We start from the raw sequence: 17,507 nt of genomic DNA, 5'->3' as shown, positions 1-17,507 counted from the left end.
CCTCGCAATCATGTCTGTGTTTCAGGAGATCCTTATGACTAACTTGTATGCTTATGTTCTGCCCCTCTAATCCCACCTATTTCGCCCACCAAATTCCCCATTTGGAAACACCCCACCCCTGAGCTATAAACACCTCATCTTCCTTATGTCCAGTGTTGACCTCTCAAACCCTGCCTTAGGGGAAGGCAGCCTGGGTACAGGAATAAGAAAAGCTTGCTTCAGTTGCTCGATTGCTTTCATAAATCTGACCGTGATGATTTGGGTCAGGGGTCCTTCTCCTCTCCTCTTTTGGATTAACCCAGGATGCCTTATTCTACACCCTTTTCAGCTTGTGCGTCACAACCAGCAAGGACTTTGGACAATGCTCCATATAAAAACCAAACCAAACCAAGAGCTAATTAAGAGTTGTGCCGCATGTTATAATCCCAGCATTTGAAACAGAAGCAGGAAAACCTACCAAAGTTGGAGGCCACCTTGGCCCACCAAAGCAAGACCCTGACTCAACAAAACAACAAAAACAGGGTCAGGGATGCAGCTCAATTTGGGGAGTCTTTGCCAAGCACGCAGAAGACTCTGGATTCAATACTCAGTGTTGTATCCTCTGGGTGTGGCAGCTCCTACCTGCAATCCCAGGACTGGGGAGGCAGAGACAGGATAACTCTAAGGTTGGCTACATAGCAACTTTGAGGTCAGGATGGCTTGACTACATGAGACCTTGTCTCAAAATAAAACCCAGAGCAATGACTTATAGCTGTTCAATCCTGTGTCAGGCCCCACGCTGCCATAACACCCTCGCCATCTGAGTGACCAGAACTGTGGAGCTATGAGCTTCATCTAGCCATTTCCTCCAATCGATCACTCTTTTCTTCAATTCCGACAAGAACGTGCCACCACTGGGCTCCCTTCTGTGGCTGCTTCTTCAATCCCGTGTCCGCAGCCTCTTAGCGCATCTTCTCCTGGGCCATTCTATTCTTGGGCCATCCATCCATGCAGCAAAAAAGGCCTGTCATCGAACCAAACAAAGCCAGGCAAGCCCTTCGTTGATAGGATCTTAAGACCCTGGCCCGAAACCCCTTCCTATATGCCCAATAAACCCATTTTTTAGCCTGTAGATTCCCTTCCCGGGTGGGGTTGGTTTACGACCTACAGCGGGGGCGCAGGAGTCTGACGCATGCGGCAGTTCGTGGAAGGTGACAGAGGGACGAAGGGAAGGGATCCAAAAAGGGACTTGCCCGTCCACCGCCCTGCGCTCCTGGCTCCCGCAGCGTAGGCCTGAGACACAGTCCCAGGAGTTGGAGAGGAGCTCATACAGAGAGGGACCTGGCACCCTGCCGGGCCGGCTCCGGCGCGCGCGTGCGCGCGGCAGGCCGCACCCAAGGCGCATGCGCGGCGGTCACTCTGGTTCTATATTTAGGGCCGCCAGGGATCGCGGCCTTAGGCTGCTCGTGAACAAGGGCACTTGTCGGTTTAGCGTCCTCCGCTCGAGTGCCTACCGCCGCCTCGTCGAGAGCCCGCGCAGGTGAGGGCCGCGCCCGGTGGTCGCGGGAACCCGGCGCGCCCCGCCACCGCGGCCACATGCCCCATCCCCCCTCCGGCCACCACCTTGGCTCAGCGTCCATCCCCTGCTCTTTATCTCTCTACCTCTCGGGCTACCTCAGACGCCCAATTGCGTCCCCTTCTGACATTCGGCATTTGACAGGCGGCTTCGGAACTTCTTTCCTACCCTTTCCATTCTGACCCCAGGGAGCCTCTGACTCACTGCTGACCCCCTTTCACCCCTCCGACTCTGCGTTGTCTGGCCCTGCCCCTGACCGAGTCAGCCCTGACCCTTCCCTTCTTTCTGCCTCCTTTCCCGGTTCCAGCTGTAGGGGCATGACCTTGTCTCAGGGACTCAGGGCTGGTCTAGATTCTACCCCCTTCCTCCGATTGCTAGCATCCCCGGGAGTTCTCCCTACCTGGATAGGTGACAGTGACTTCTCCCCTAGCCTCACTGTTGTTCCTGGGTGTGTGCTAAGATGTCTTAAACTACAATGTTCACTCCTGGAGGAGCCTCTGGCCTCCTACACCTGTTCTGCCTTGTTCTTCATCTCTTCTACACTCTTAAATATTAGTCGTCCCTACTTACTCTGGTAAACTTGCTTGGTGTGTGTGTGGGGGGGGGTGTTGGAGGGTTTCTGTAGAGGTAGAGAATGAAGAAGGTGTGTGACTGGGTAGAGTGTGGCTCCCATGCCTTTACTGAGCCCCATGTTGGCACCGTACTTAGTTTGGTTTGCTTCTGTATTGAGTGGGATGTGTGTCCGGGCCTCCCTTGACGTCACTCATCACGGACTCTTCTACAGGATCCAAGACACTTTGCAGACATGGAGACTGTCGTTCGCCGATGCCCATTCTTATCCCGAGTCCCTCAGGCCTTTCTGCAGAAGGCAGGAAAGTCTCTGTTGTTCTATGCTCAAAACTGCCCCAAGATGATGGAAGTTGGGGCCAAGCCAGCTCCTCGAACCCTGTCCACATCAGCTGTCCACTGCCAGCAGGTCAAAGAAACCCCTCCAGCCAATGAGAGTAAGTAGTTGGCAGGGAACGAACACGTCCTTGGTGGTGAGGGCCACTCTGAGGGGGCCTTATTCCATCAGGATCAGCCCTTGAGGGTGGGGAGCAGGGGGGTGTCATCTTGCGTAGCTGTCCCTCTGATTCCTGAGTTAGGGCCTTCTGGTGCTCCTGGCTTTAAAAGGAAGCTGCTCAGGGTTCTGGATTGTATACCAGGTCTGCTGGGCCCTGGCATTTTCTCATTGACCCTTTTCCTCAATAAAGATTTGGCCTCTGGCTTGTAAAGTAGTAATTTTAGACATCTGTCTAGTGTCTCGAGGCAGGGTCTCACTCTGTATCGTGGGCAAGCCCGGAACTCACCGTGTAGTCTCGGCTGACCATAAAGTCATGACCCCGAGTGCTGATGTTACAGGCCTGAGCTGCCACTGCCAGTGTGGTTCTTGCTTTAATTTTTTTTAAAAGATCTGTTCACTTTATTTTGTGTGTATGAGTGTTTAGCTGCACTACATGCATGCCTGGTGCCCCGGGTGGGGGGGCGGGTAGAAGAGGAAGTCAGACCCGCTGGAACTGGAGTTACAGATGATTGTGAGCCACCATCTTAGTGTTGGATAATTGAAACCAAGTCCTCTGGAAGAGCAACGAGTGCTAACCACTGCGCCATCTCCCCAGCCCCCTTTAAGCAAAAGCAAAGCAACAAACAAACTATATATATTATATATATATGGAAAATGTATATGACATTACTATTTTAGGGCTTTTTTTTCACCAGAGTCTCATAATATATATAGCCCAGATTGCCCTCCAACTTATGGCAATCCTCCTGCCTCAGCCTTTTAAGTGCTAGAATTATCAGCATGCACCACCTTAATTACAGTGCCCATTTTAATCACTGCAGTGTGTGATTCAGCAGCTTTGCATGCATGCACTCGTGTTCTGCCAGCACCAGAACTTTCTTCATTCTCCTAAACTAAACACGGCCATTAAACATTAACTCCCATACTCCTTCCCCTGGCCTGGCAGCCACCACTGCGCCACTGTGCCTGTTGCCTTACATAAGTGAGACATGGTGTTTGTTAGTGTTTGTCAGGGTGTGGACCTGTCTCATACAGATGGTGGGCTTCTCCTCAGAGTCTCCTGCCTCCGTGACCCGCTCACCTTCCAGGGTTCTTCTATTCAGTGTGGGCCTCTAGCACAGGAGTGTTTATTCTTCAAGTGGGCCCGACTCAGTCCTTCGAAGGATTTCCTGTCAGGACTTAGTTGTCTTTTCTCAGAATGTCCGTAGTGACCGTATTTTGAGGCAGAATGCTCCTTTTCCCTTCCATTGTCTACACTCTCACACAAACAGACCTGCATTCCTTGTAAAATTACGTTAATTTCAAAATACCATTTCTTGACTTCCCTTTATAGAGAATGTTATGGAAACTGTATTGAGACACCTTTTCCAAGTTGTAGAAAGAGCAGCCAGTGACTCATGGGAGTATTCCAAAATGATGAAGGAAGACTTTTCTAGAAGGAAGGTGAGCGCATTGCTCAAGGGCTCGAGGAGTGACTGTAACTTAGAGCACAGAGCCAGCCTGCTGTGCTAGGTCAGCAGCTTCCTTTGATGAACTTAGATGAGAAAGTAGGTGAGCCGTGTGTGAATGGAACGTGTCGGGCTCTTAATAGTTCCAAATAGTTTGAGGACAGTTGGAAGATCTAAGGGATATCCAGCTCTTTCTCTCTTCCTTCCTTCCTTCCTTCCTTCCTTCCTTCCTTCCTTCCTTCCTTCCTTTCTCTCTCTCTCTCTCTTTCTCTCTCTCTTTCTTTCTTCCTCTCTTTCTTTCTTAAGAAGTTTTTTCCAAAGGTTATTTTATTTTATTTTATATGAGTACATTGTAGCTGTCTTCAGACACACACCAGAAGAGGGCATCGGATCCCATTACGGATGGTTGTAAGCCACCATGTGGTTGCTGGGAATTGAACTCAGGACCTCTGGAAATCAGTCGGTGCTCTTAACCGCGGAGCCACCTCTCCAGCCCGAGAAGTCTTTTTAGAACTGGTTGAGCTTTATTAGGGCTCTGTTCAGAGCCTAGGAAGAGGCAATGACTGTGTGACAAGCCCCGGTTGCCTCGGAGAGTGTACTCTCCTGCAGTGTGCTGAGTGCCCATAGGATAGAAATTGCTGAGAGTGATCCACTGAGGAGCATTTGAGAAGAAGTGCACACATAATCACTTAGGAGGCTGAGGCAGGTGGATTGCTGAGGCAAGCATCATAGCAAGACCCTGTCTTACACAGATGAAGGGAGAACATTGGGTGGTGCTGGAGAGATGGCTCAGTGGTTAAGAGCACTGGCTGCTCTTCCGAAGGTCCTAAGTTCAATTTCCAGCAACCACATGGTGGATCTGATGCCCTCTTCTAATGTGTGCCTGAGACAGCTACAGTGTACTCATATAATAAAATAAATAAATCTTTAAAAAAAAAAAAAAGAACATTGGGTGGACTGGAAATATAAAATAGTGCTCTTGGAGAAGTCCTGTTGGTCTGAGGTAACCTGGACGGGCCAGTCAGCCCTTCAAAAAGCTACTGTCAGTTGAGGCAGGTGAGGACAGACGTTAGCAGCTTAACAAAGGTAAACCTGGGCGTGGATTATAGACTAGAGTGAGTATGAAGTTTGAGGCGATAAGGGAAACTTGCTCATGCACTCCATGAGCAGGACTGGGGCCTCATTCTTTCCATTTCCTTCCTCAGAAGAGAAAACTGCCAAAGCCGCAGTCCAGCAGGCTCCTGACGAGTCCCAGATGGCACAGACTCCAGACGGCACGCAGCTCCCGTCTGGACACCCGTCCCCCGCTACAAGCCAGGGCTCTGGGAGCAAGTGCCCTTTCCTGGCGGCACAGTTGAGCCAGACAGGCAGCAGCGTCTTCCGCAAGGCCAGTCTGGAGCTCCAGGAGGACGTGCAGGAAATGCATGCTGTGAGGAAAGGTAACAGAAATGTCTCAGTGGAAAGAGTGAGGCAGTCCTTGGGGCTCCTGGGACGCTCCGGTTTATATGCGAGCTACTACTAGGCCGTGTAGCAATAATGTGAACACCTCCTCCTTTGTACCAGGAAGGAAGGAAGGCCGGTCCTCAAGCTAGGCAGCCCGAACTGTATTGCAAAATGTGGAACTTGCTTTCTGGTGAGGGTGTAGGAGGCAGCCAGCTTCCCAAAGACATGCTTACTCTCTGGAAATAACCTGCAGTCTTGAGCCGATATCAGCAGTGGTTTGTCTCTTTGGTCCTTCCTACCCTTTGTCAGAGTAGAAGGTGGAACACTGCAGTAAGTGCTAGCCTAGGCTTCCCAAGCTATGTGTCCTGCTGATGGTCATGGAGGGACAACCTTAACCCCATCTGAGCTCCCAGCAGCCCCTAAAAGCCTCAGTGTGCTGAGAACGGCGGCACACACCTTTAAGTCCAGTGCTTGGGAGGCAGAAGCAAGAGGATCAGTGTGAGCTCTCGTCTGCGTGGCCAGGGCCAGGACAGCCAGAGCTGCATGGAGAGGCCCCATGGGGGAAAAAAGACGAAGCCTCTGTAGGCATTGCTGTCTATTAAAGAAGGATGCAGGAGGGGAGCAGGCGGCCTTAGGCTATACTCATGTGCATTGGAACTGGTTGGTAGCAGTGAAAACAGAGTCATTCTGAAGCCAGTTGGTGCACTAGACACTCCGAGGCAGAGGGGCTCGAGCTCCAGGCCATCCTGGGCTATAATAAGACCCCATCTCAAAAAGCCAAAAAGAAGCCAAGTACCGAAAGCCCATGTAAGAAGCAAGCTGAAGACAGAGACATTCCATATACTCCAGCACAGCATGGTTGGCTTTTTTTCATGAAGTAGGCAATGAGTTATGTGTTGGTTTTGTTTTGAGACAGGGTCTCACACTCTGGCATCAGATTTACAGAGATCTGCCTGACCCCACTTCCCAAATGCTAGCGATGAAGCCATGCACCAAGACACCCGGATAATAAGCTATGTTTGAAAAAAATGATTTTAATGAATATGGATGTTTTGCCTTCATGTATATCTGTGCACCAATGCATGCCTGGTCCCGAGGAGGCCAGAAGGGGGCGTCAGATCTCCTGGAGGTGTAGTTACAGACAGCTGTGAACCACCATATAGATGCTGGAACTTGAACCCAGGTCCTCCAAAAGAGTAGCCAGTGCTCTTAGCCACTAAGCTATTTTTAACAGTCTTCTTAGAAGGTGTCCTGAACTAAGAATAAAAGGTCTGTCCTCAGTACCTCCTGTTGCTTTGTTACAGAGGCTGCTCAAAGCCCAGTGCCTCCCAGCCTGGTTAACGTGAAAACCGATGGAGAGGATCCAAGCCGACTGCTGAAGAACTTCCAGGACATCATGCGGAAGCAGAGGCCAGAAAGAGTGTCTCATCTTCTTCAGGATAACTTGCCCAAGTGTGAGTCTGGTTGTCTGTGAGTTTGTGTGTCCGGCTAAATGTGACGTTGTGTGGTGAGGAAGAGTGGCGGCCACGGCTGTCCCTCGCTTGACTACAGTGGGCTTAGTGGCAGTGTGGCCAGCTGGGCACTGGCCTCAGTCTCCGGTACCCATTGTCTGCGCGCCGGACAGTGTGCCAAACATTCTAGTCTGGGATACAGTGCCCTTAAATGACCGAACTGAGATTTGAACCCAGGTCTGTCCTTAAAAAAAAAAAACAAACAAAAACGAACTCTCTTTTGTTTGTTTGCACTTCAGCTGTTTCCACTTTTCAATATGATCATTTCTTTGAGAAGAAAATTGATGAGAAAAAAAATGACCATACCTACCGAGTTTTTAAAACTGTGAACCGGAGAGCACAAATCTTCCCGATGGCGGATGACTACACGGACTCCCTCATAACCAAAAAGCAGGTGTCGGTCTGGTGCAGTAATGACTACCTAGGCATGAGTCGGCACCCACGGGTGTGTGGGGCTGTCATGTAAGTAGCTCTCAGTTGTCACCTACCACAGACGTTATTTGGCAAGACTTAGGTGGTTTATACAGCTAGACTTTTTTTTTTCTTTTTTTTGGTTTTTCGAGACAGGGTTTCTCTGTGTAGCCCTGGCTGTCCTGGAACTCACTCTGTAGACCAGGCTGGCCTTGAACTCAGAAATCCGCCTGCCTCTGCCTCCCGAGTGCAGGGATTAAAGGCGTGTGCCACCACGCCCGGCATCAGCTAGACTTTTTATGGGAGAACATTTAGTCTCTGAAAGTGCGCCACAGTGATCCACTCCTGTTCTTTGTAGAGCCTTTACAAGAATTTTGGGATTGAACTCAGGTCGCCAGGCTTTACAGCAAAGCTCCTTTACCTGCTAAACTATCACTCTTAGCCTTTGACAATCTCTACAGATGATATCTGGGGCAGAGGGTGTCTCAAAAGACAAAGATGGAAAGGCTGTGAAGGAAAAACCTAATGCTGACCTTGGTCCTCCAAGCACACACCCACCACACCCCACACTCACAAATACATAACACACAGGGGTGCACACGCATACACACGCACACACACACACGCGCGCATGCACACACATGAACACTTTGGGGCTGGCCATGTAGCTCAGCTACCTGTAAAACATCCCTGCTCTTTTAGAGACACTCTAACGTGCGGATAGTGGATAAGGCTAGTGCAGTAGGCCATGGTGAGAAGCATGCATGTGAGCGATACTAGATACGATCGACAGAATGCTCATTCTCCTGACTCTGCAGAGAGGACTCGTTTATACAGCGTTTAGAACCAAGAGTTTGAACAAAATTTTTTAAATAAAATAAAAAATAAGCTGGACATAGTGGTGCATGCCTTAATTCTGGCACTGAGGGTGCAGAGGCAGGAGGATCCCCGTGAGTTCAAGGCTAGCCTGGTCTGCATAGTGAGTACCTGAGGGCTACATAGTGATACCCTGTTTCAAAAACTAAAAAAAAAAAAAAAAAGAACCATGAGTTGTCTTGCTTGCTTGAGACATGGTCATAGGTTTGTGTGTGTGTGTTTGTGTGTGTGTGTGTGTGTGTTTGGTTTTTGGTTTTTTTGTGCTAAGATTACAGGTACATACTCCATGCCTGTGTATGCAGTACTAGGGATTGAACTGAACTCAGAGCATTGTGTATACTAAGCAAGTGCTCTATCAGCTGAGCTGCACCCTCAGCCCAAAAGTGTGTGTGTGTATGTATGTGTGTGTGTGTATAAGTGTATGTGTTTGTATACGAGTGTGTGTGTATTGTGTATCTCTTGTTATGTTATGTTCTTGTAAGTGTGTGGGGGGTGGAGGGGTGCCCTGAGGTCGGCATTAGGTTTTTCTTCCATGGCCTTTCCGTCTTTGTTTTTTGACACTCACTCTGGCCCAGTGCTGGGGTTGTAGAAATGAAGGCCCTCTGGGTTTTAAATGAGTTCTGGAGATGTGAGCCGTGGAATTCTGGTATTTTACTTGTTTTTAACAGGGAGACTGTGAAACAGCATGGTGCCGGAGCTGGGGGAACTAGGAATATTTCTGGAACGAGCAAGTTCCACGTAGAACTGGAGCAGGCACTGGCCGACCTCCACGGCAAAGATGCGGCGCTCTTGTTCTCTTCCTGCTTTGTGGCCAACGACTCCACCCTCTTCACCCTGGCTAAGATGATGCCAGGTAAGTACCAGTGGGACCTAGCACAGTTGAAGTTTCTGCATAATGACAAAGATGGTGTCTACAAAGAAGGCCCACTCCAGTTCAGCCTGTTGGCCCTGTGTCAGAGCGTCGTCTTGAGCACAAGGCGCTGTGTTGTGAGTTCCAGCAGATCATAGTCTGTGGTGGCTGACACATGAGGAGGCCCTGTCCTGAAGCTCCTGGCTCAGGAGTGCTTCATATTCTAAGACATTCCTCTAGCAGAGTGCTTCGTTGCATTTAGACATGTGTGTCTTCATAGCTTTTGAAGTGAGGTACCCATATTTACTACTATTACCTGTGCTTAAAGATCATTTTTGTTTTTTGGAAAGTCTCACAGTATAACCCAGGCTGGCCTCAAACTCTTGATCCCCCTGCCTCAGAATGCTGCGCTGTCAGGCATATGACCTTGTGGCTTTAAAGACAGTGAGTTAGTTGTCCATGGCTTTGGGTTTTTGTGTTTCCTGATGCTGAGATGGAACCCAGGGCCTCAGCGCCTGGGAATCGAGTGCTGAGAGTCTTGCAGCAGCCACGGTGCCTCTGCCTTTGCATCCTCCCAGTGCAGAAGCATGAGATCGTTACTGTGTGTTTCTAAGGCAGTATCAGCAGAAACAGGTTTGTTGCATGGTCCAGGACTCCAATTGTCTTGATGCCTCTGCCACTAAGTAGTACCTTTCTCACGTCAGGCTGTGAGATTTACTCTGATTCCGGGAACCATGCCTCCATGATCCAAGGGATTCGCAACAGTCGAGTGCCAAAATACATCTTCCGCCACAATGACGTTAACCATCTCAGAGAACTGCTGCAGAGATCCGACCCCTCAGTCCCCAAGATAGTAGCATTTGAAACTGTCCATTCAATGGATGGTAAGTATGTGCTGAGGGTAACCTGAAGCCTGGGATGCAGAACTGGGCTTGAACTGTTTGAAAGTGTGTGGCTCTGGGGACGTAGCTGCTTGACAGTGTCTGAGGTCCCGTACTCAACTCCAGAAACAAAAATAATATGTTTCCTTTTGGTTTGGCATTTTTTTTTTGCACTGGGACTCTGTAATTGAGAGATGTTATATGGATGGGTAACTGGGTGTTCTGTGCTGGCTGTTGCTAGATTATATAACCTCGTGGGACAAGAACTGGGGGAAGTTCATTTTCTCTCTGGTACTAAAAATGACCCCTTAGAATGTAAGGCACTTTGCTTTGGCACTCACCATTGTTACTGACATTTTCCTTGGCTTTCCTCAGGAGCAGTGTGCCCACTGGAAGAACTGTGTGATGTGGCCCATGAGTTTGGGGCAATCACGTTTGTGGATGAGGTCCATGCAGTGGGGCTCTATGGAGCTCGAGGTGGAGGGATCGGTGATCGGGATGGAGTCATGCCAAAAATGGACATCATCTCTGGGACGCTTGGTGTGTGCACGGGCTTTGTGGCTCTTGTCCTTTCACGCTGAGCTTTGGGTATATACCAAGGCCAGTTACTTGCTGGTCTAACTTGTACCAGGACCGGAAGCAGGGAGGTAACCTGTAAAGCCTGGGCTGTTTTGTGGTGAATTTTGTTTTCTTGAGATGGGATCTCAGCCTGTAACCCAGGCTAGCCTTGTTTCTCCCATTCTGAGTGAAGTTTTCCATCTGAGTGAATGCTAGCCCAGCTTTGCCAAATCCCTGGGCATGTGGAGGCTCACAGACTCCCACAGCTAAATATGACAGAAATTACATTTCTTGTCATCTGAGGTCATTCCACCCATACTTGACTCTTAGTGTAATGCTGGATTCAGAAGGAGGGGGGATGCCAGTGCTCTTCTGCCGGGCATTGGGAAATGCTGTGCTCTGTGCCCAGCACAGGGACTGCTCTGGCTCTCCAGCCCGCTCCTCTCCCCACGCTGGCACCCTGATGCCCGGGCTTCAGTCCTGGCCGCATAGCTCACTCGTTTTGTGGCCTTGGCTTATGAGCTGACCTTCTCAGCCTGTTCCTCATGTATACGATGAAAATAGCAATAGATCTATATCAGGATTCCTGTAGAGAAGGGAAATGACCTGTTTGCCTGTGGGAATGAATTGTTAAGAGGATGTAGAAATTTGAATGTTTTTTATCTTAAAAAACAAAAAACAATCCACCCAGAAGTTTATAAGGCAGTAAAAAGCCTGTGTAGTGGTCAGCTGAATGCCAAGCTAAAACCACACTTAAGTTAGGGTCAGCAAGCAAAACCCAGCACCTTCCAGCCCTGTCAAAGGAGTGAGAGGTCTGCCTCTCACAGACAGACCCAGAGATGCCAGGGCAAAGCCACCTTCCTATTCAAGTGCCAAATTCCAGTTTGTGATGTAGGCTTGCTGGAGGTCTATGCAGTAAGCCAGAAAGTGCTGGGCAGAGTAACTTTCCACTCCAGGAGTTTGAGCCTACTTAATCCTCTTGTGGTTCAGCAAAAAATGTTCCCTCCAGAAGACAAAGTTAAGGCTCCTGAGAACCCTTCTGGAGTCCTTAATCCTGAAACTTGAGATACAGATTATGTAAGGGCCTTGACCAGAACAGAAAACAATCCTGGCCCCAAGTCAGCCCTAACAGGTTCTGAGTGTTTGCACTCAGCCAGCAGATGCTAACTGCCGAGAAGCTCTTGTCTGCTTGAGATGCCAAGTCAGGCCCCAGTACTGCAGTTGGTGTCTTAGCTTGGTGACTGCCGCAAAGTCAGTTCCTGGAGGCTGTGCTGTGCTGCTCATGCGGGCCCAGCCTAACAGGACTTCTCCTCCCAGGTAAAGCGTTCGGCTGTGTTGGAGGATACATTGCCAGCACAAGTTTGCTGATCGACACCGTCCGCTCCTACGCTGCGGGCTTCATCTTCACCACCTCCCTGCCACCAATGCTGCTGGCTGGAGCCCTGGAGTCTGTGCAGATCCTGAAGAGCAGCGAGGGGCGCGCCCTTCGCCGCCAGCACCAGCGAAATGTCAAGCTTCTGAGGCAGATGCTAATGGACGCTGGCCTCCCGGTCATCCACTGTCCGAGTCACATCATCCCTGTGCGGGTAATGGTCTGACCACAGGAGGCTCTCCTCCACACACATGACACTCCACATGACAGCGTTCTGTTTCTGCCTTCCTGAAGGGGTTGGGTAGGGTGATTGAGGGCTGGAACTGGTGTCCAGACTGTAGTCAGTGGCCCTTTGCCATGTCTCTCTGTCTTCAACTGCCTGGCTTGACTTCACAATAAGTCTTTGAACCCAGCAGGCCCAAGCACAGTTCCCCTGCACCCCGCTTCCCCAGAGCACTGACCTTAGGACCTTAGCAGGGTAAACAAGAACATTTGTGTAGAAAACTCTAGAAGCCTAAGCATGGGCAGCTTTGAAGTGTGACTTTCCACTTAGTAAATTTCTTTCTTTTTTTTCTTTTTTTTTTTTTTTTTTTTTTTTTCTCACCATATTCCATTTTTTTTTGGTTCTTTGAGACAGGGTTTCTCTGTATAGCCCTGGCTATCCTGGAACTCACTTTGTAGACCAGGCTGGACTTGAACTCAGAGTGCTGGAATCAAAGGCGTGCGCCACCACGCCTGGCTTCCACTTAGTAAATTTCAAAGTCAGTTGCCCTTCCCTCTACATACCATGTCCCTGTTGATGTCATAGTTAATAAGAAAGTAGCTGGTATAACCAGAACTGGGCAGTACCTCCTGGGAACAAGGATGTGTGAAAAAAAAAAAGTCACTTTCTTGACCATGTAAGGTCTGGAGGACAGCCATGTGACAATTCCAGTATCGCAGCCCACCATGCAAGTGCCAGCTCCCTTAAATCACACGTGTTCAGGGAGAATTCCCCTCCCCCAGGCTTGCACGCTCTGCCACAGTCTGGCCTGGAGCCTGAGCCTTGTCCATGAACACTGTGTTCTCGACTGTGTCTGCCGGATTGGCCTTCCGTGTTCTGACCCTGCTCCTGCTCTGATGGGTCACAGGTTGCCGATGCTGCTAAGAACACAGAGATCTGTGATGAGTTGATGACCAGGCATAATATCTACGTCCAGGCCATCAATTACCCAACAGTGCCTCGCGGGGAGGAGCTCCTGCGGATCGCCCCCACCCCGCATCACACCCCGCAGATGATGAACTTCTTCGTGGGTGAGTTCACACAGAGCGATGGGAATCTCTACCTCACTGTAACTGCACTCCAGGGAGCCCACATGAGGCTCCCGCAAAGTTTTTGGTGGTATTTACCCTAATGCATTCAGACAAAATTGGTTTCTTCTTGTTCCGAGTATCTCACTGTGCCCTCAGATGCCACACAATGGAACTCTAAAATTAGACAGTAGCAAGCAACTCACTTTAAGGTTGGAAGATTCATCTGGAAGCTCCCAGGAAACATGCTGCCCCCCATCTCCTCTCTCCTGTCTCCTGCATGCACGGTTGTGGCTGTTCACACTTCCCCGAGCTGCTCTTCTTTCCCGACCTGTGATCCTTGAGGTTATCTGTTCTGGTGACTGTACTGCTCCCCCACCCATGTCCATTCCAAAGGCAGAGTCTGGAGTGACTTTAGCTGTAGGTCATCATGGCCACAGAGGAACTTTGCCCTCCTGGGCCCTCCCTCCCACGTCAGTATAACTTCCAAGGACGGATTTTATGTTCAAGATGCTCAGAGCATTTCTGTTCGATTTTGGTGCTGAGGCTGAACTTGTGGTCTTGGCACACTGCATGCACACTCCACCCCGGGGTCCACTCCCCCAGATGGCCCACCCCCCAGCCTCCCAGACATTTGTGTTAGTGCACTGGTATGCAGCAGCTAACTGAAACTGGTTTGTGAAGTGAGACCCAACTCTTAGAACAGTGCCCTTGAGATTAATTGACATACCATAAAAATTTACCCTCTTAAAGTAAAGGATCAAAGGGTTTTAGATATATGCACCCTGGTGAGAAGCCATCACCTCTGCTATGCCCTCACTCGTGTTCAGTTCCTTCTACCAAGTCCCTCCAACCCCTGGCTGCTCTCATTCTCTGGGCGTTTAGCGTGTTGGACCATGTGAGCGATGTGTGTCGCTGCTGCTGTTTTTCCTTACATACTCATCTGTAAGACTGTCTGTCCTGCTGCATCTACAGCCTAAGCTGGCCCAGAGCTCACTGATGCCCTCTCTCACCCGCCTGAATGCTAGCTCTGTTCCATGCGTCAGTGGATGGGCATTTGGGGTACTTCCACTGTCGAAGTCTTAGGAATGGGGGGTGAGCATTCACGTGCAGATTTTTGTGCGGCCATGCACTCTGATTCTCTTGGGCAAAAGATCCTGTGATGTTGAAAACAGCAGCCCTGTCTCTCCCCACAGAGAAGCTGCTGGTCACGTGGAAGCGGGTCGGGCTGGAGCTGAAGCCACATTCGTCAGCTGAGTGCAACTTCTGCAGGAGGCCCCTGCACTTCCAAGTGATGAGCGAAAGAGAGAAAGCCTATTTCTCAGGCATGAGCAAGATGGTGTCCGCCCAGGCCTGACCCTGACTCAGTTATTCACCAACCCCAGGCCATTACCATACCCACAGAGTAGCCAGAATTGTCTTTATATGTGAAATAAATTATATATTAAATCTTAATCTATAGTAAAGTCGTAGTCCTGGTTTTACTATAGAATAAACTGTAGCGTGTTAGGTGTTTCTGCTGTTGACCACTGAATGAAGAGCTGACTTTCATATGTGGTCTGTAGTATGGAGATATACATTGTAATGCCTGCCAGGCCACCTGCTGGCCTTAAACCTAACCTGGCAGACCCAGCTGGCACCCCAGAAACTACAAGCAGTGATAGCACCTGCTGTAGGGTTCCCTTCACACTTCTGCCTCAGACCCAGAAGGGGCAGTCAGTGTGCCCACAGTCCTGTCGCAGCTCTCTCCTGCTTTCCCTCAGCCGCTGCCTCAACCTCACACTTCCCACTGAAAGTCAAGCCTGAAGGAGAGCCCATCTATGCTTACCAAGGTTAGCAGCTAGCTAGCTCCTGACTCCTTGTCATGGCCTCTGCAAAGGCGATAGAGGCTTTGTGCATCTCCTCCACCCTCTGCACTTGTATTTGGGTCTTGCTCTTTTTATACAATCTAAAAACACCCCTCATCTTGTCATGAGTTTTCCCCCTCTGCTGACTGTTTCTCCCACAGGCCTGTAGCAGGCATCACCTATCTGAGCAATAGCCAAGCTGCCACCCAGGCTAGACCCTTCACAGCTGCAGCTGTCTCTGTCCTGCTGTTACCCAGGCTAGACCCCTCACAGCTGCATCTTGGTCCTGCTGCTACCCAGGCTAGACCCCTCACAGCTGCAGTTGTCTCAGTCCTGCCTTTGCACAGCCCTGGCCGATCAACCTGTCAGCCCTGTTCCCTGGGGAGGTTGCTTTTGGCTTGGCACATTTTACCTGTCTTGCCAAACCCAGCCACTGGCTCTGCTGCTTCTCCTTAGACCCTTCGGTGGCATTTGAGTGGTGGGCCTTGGACTTTTTACAGCTTTCCCATCCCAGTCTAAGCTGTGCCAATCACTGCTCCCAGGAGTGTTCCTCTTGAGCTGGGTGCTTCTGTGAATGTCAGTGGTCCTGCTCCACTCAGTGCTCCACTTCACACTCCCTGAGGCCTCCCAGTCTACACCGTGTAGAGAGCAGCCTGCCCCGCCAGCCTCATTCTGCACCAGGTCCTCCCTGGCTGGTCACTGGCTCAGGCTCTCCAGCTTCTCGTCGGGAGTCAGCCCTGTGCTCTCTTACATAAATAGCAGCAAAGCCTTTCAGGCCAGGCCACCACTGCCCTCACCTGCCTTTGCCGCCACCCCAACAGCAGTGTGAGTGGTCTTACAAAACCACAGACGGTGGCTACCGATGAAGCCTGGTTGGCAGAGTGCTTCCTAGTATAGACAAAGCCTGTCTCAAAAAAGAAAAAAGCGAGAACCACGTTTCATATAGAAACCTCTTGGGTGTTGTAAATGCGCTGCATCCTAGACTCCTCATGCCAACAGACTGGGCTCCTGGCAAACTCGCCCATTGGTCATTCCACCCTTGCGTGTTCGCTCTGCTTTGTAGTTGGCCTTCATGTCTGCCTGAGTTCTCTGTACTAGTCCTCTGCCTCAACCTCCTGCTCTGGATCATAGTATTGAGTCAAGACAAGTTTCCATGCCGAGGCAGGCAGATCTCTGTGAGTTCCAGGACAGCCAGGACTATGTAGAGAAACTCTGTCTCCAAAAAAAAAAAAAAAAAATGCAAGCCAAAATAAAGCAAAACAAACAAACAAACAAAACCTCTATAACATATAACCAATTTTACACATACTTACTTTGTATTTATCTGTTGTACTTTTAAAATTAGTTTAAAAAAAAAAAAAAAAAAAAAAAAAAAAAAAAAAAGTTTTTCCTAAGGAGACCTCCCCAGGCATGCTAACCCAGCCACCCACTCTGTTGCCAAAATTCCTTCCCTTAGAAAAATGTATAAACATCCAACCTCTCATCCTATAGTCCCCATGACAAGCCAGGGAAACAGGTCATTAGGCTTCCTTACAGAGCAATGGGTGAGGGTTTATGGCCACGAGTGTGAGTGACAACACAGGCACACTGGGAAGTTGACACCCAGCTAGAATGATAGGTCCCCTAGACCTGTGAAGATGGAGTCCCCTCCCCTTCTCCTTTAGCCCTTCTTAGATACCCCCAAGCCACACGCAATTAGGGAGAATTACATACAACAGGTTGGGAGGGGTGGCTGGATACTTGGGATGAGAGTCCCATGAGCCCCCCCACAAGAGTCAACACTTCCAGCCATGATGCTCTCTGGCCAGCAGATGGCTGCAACCTGACACCTCCAAGCTTTTCTCTACCTCCCTTACCCACCCCCACCCCAGTGCCCTGGTCTCCCCACCCGAGGCTGCTTCCTCCCTGTTGTAACATGGCTTTGACGGTAGGTGCCTCATCTTTTCCATCCTGCCCCCTCCAAGTCCAGCACAGAGCCCAGGATTCAGTGGATGCTGATAAAACATGTACTGATTGGAAGAGGATCCCAAGGGCATCCAAATCCCTTAGGCAGAATAGGTGCCCTGAGGAAAGGCCAGGGGGCAGGAGGTGAGAATCCCAACCGTGAGGTCCATCTCACAGCTGTAGGTGGGACAACTGCATGTCCTAATTGGGCAGGCTTAAACGCTGAGGCTGGGCCTGCTGGTCATGTCCCTTTGCTTCACAGTACTGTGGCGCATGGCAGCATCATGGTCCCATCAGATAAAGGCATCCTACCCAAACGAAAATCACATCACCCCAGAACCACATCATGGTCCCTTCCTGACCGGCTTTCCCAGCTCTGCCTCTTTCCTCCAGCTTCCAGAGCTGTCCATTGTGCCTCCCGTTCCCACGCCTAGAACACCCTCCACCGCCTTTCCTTC

General features: G+C 50.0%; 1 protein-coding gene across 1 annotated transcript; it reads left to right on the top strand.

Annotated features, from left to right (window-relative positions):
• The first annotated feature begins 1,349 nt into the window (after positions 1-1,349).
• Alas1 (5'-aminolevulinate synthase 1) lies at positions 1,350-14,737 on the top strand. The gene is made up of 11 exons (XM_021171165.1): positions 1,350-1,519; positions 2,340-2,559; positions 5,272-5,505; positions 6,814-6,963; positions 7,260-7,482; positions 8,976-9,160; positions 9,862-10,041; positions 10,414-10,578; positions 11,914-12,182; positions 13,099-13,261; positions 14,455-14,737. Exons 2-11 carry the CDS (start codon positions 2,361-2,363, stop codon positions 14,613-14,615), a joined length of 1,929 nt encoding a protein of 642 aa, XP_021026824.1. The 5' UTR covers positions 1,350-1,519; positions 2,340-2,360; the 3' UTR covers positions 14,616-14,737.
• Positions 14,738-17,507: the final 2,770 nt, after the last annotated feature.

This window comes from Mus caroli, chromosome 9, assembly GCF_900094665.2.
Source record: "Mus caroli chromosome 9, CAROLI_EIJ_v1.1, whole genome shotgun sequence".
In the NCBI taxonomy this organism is placed as follows: Eukaryota; Metazoa; Chordata; class Mammalia; order Rodentia; family Muridae; genus Mus; species Mus caroli.
This window is presented reverse-complemented; position numbering and strand designations above follow the sequence as displayed.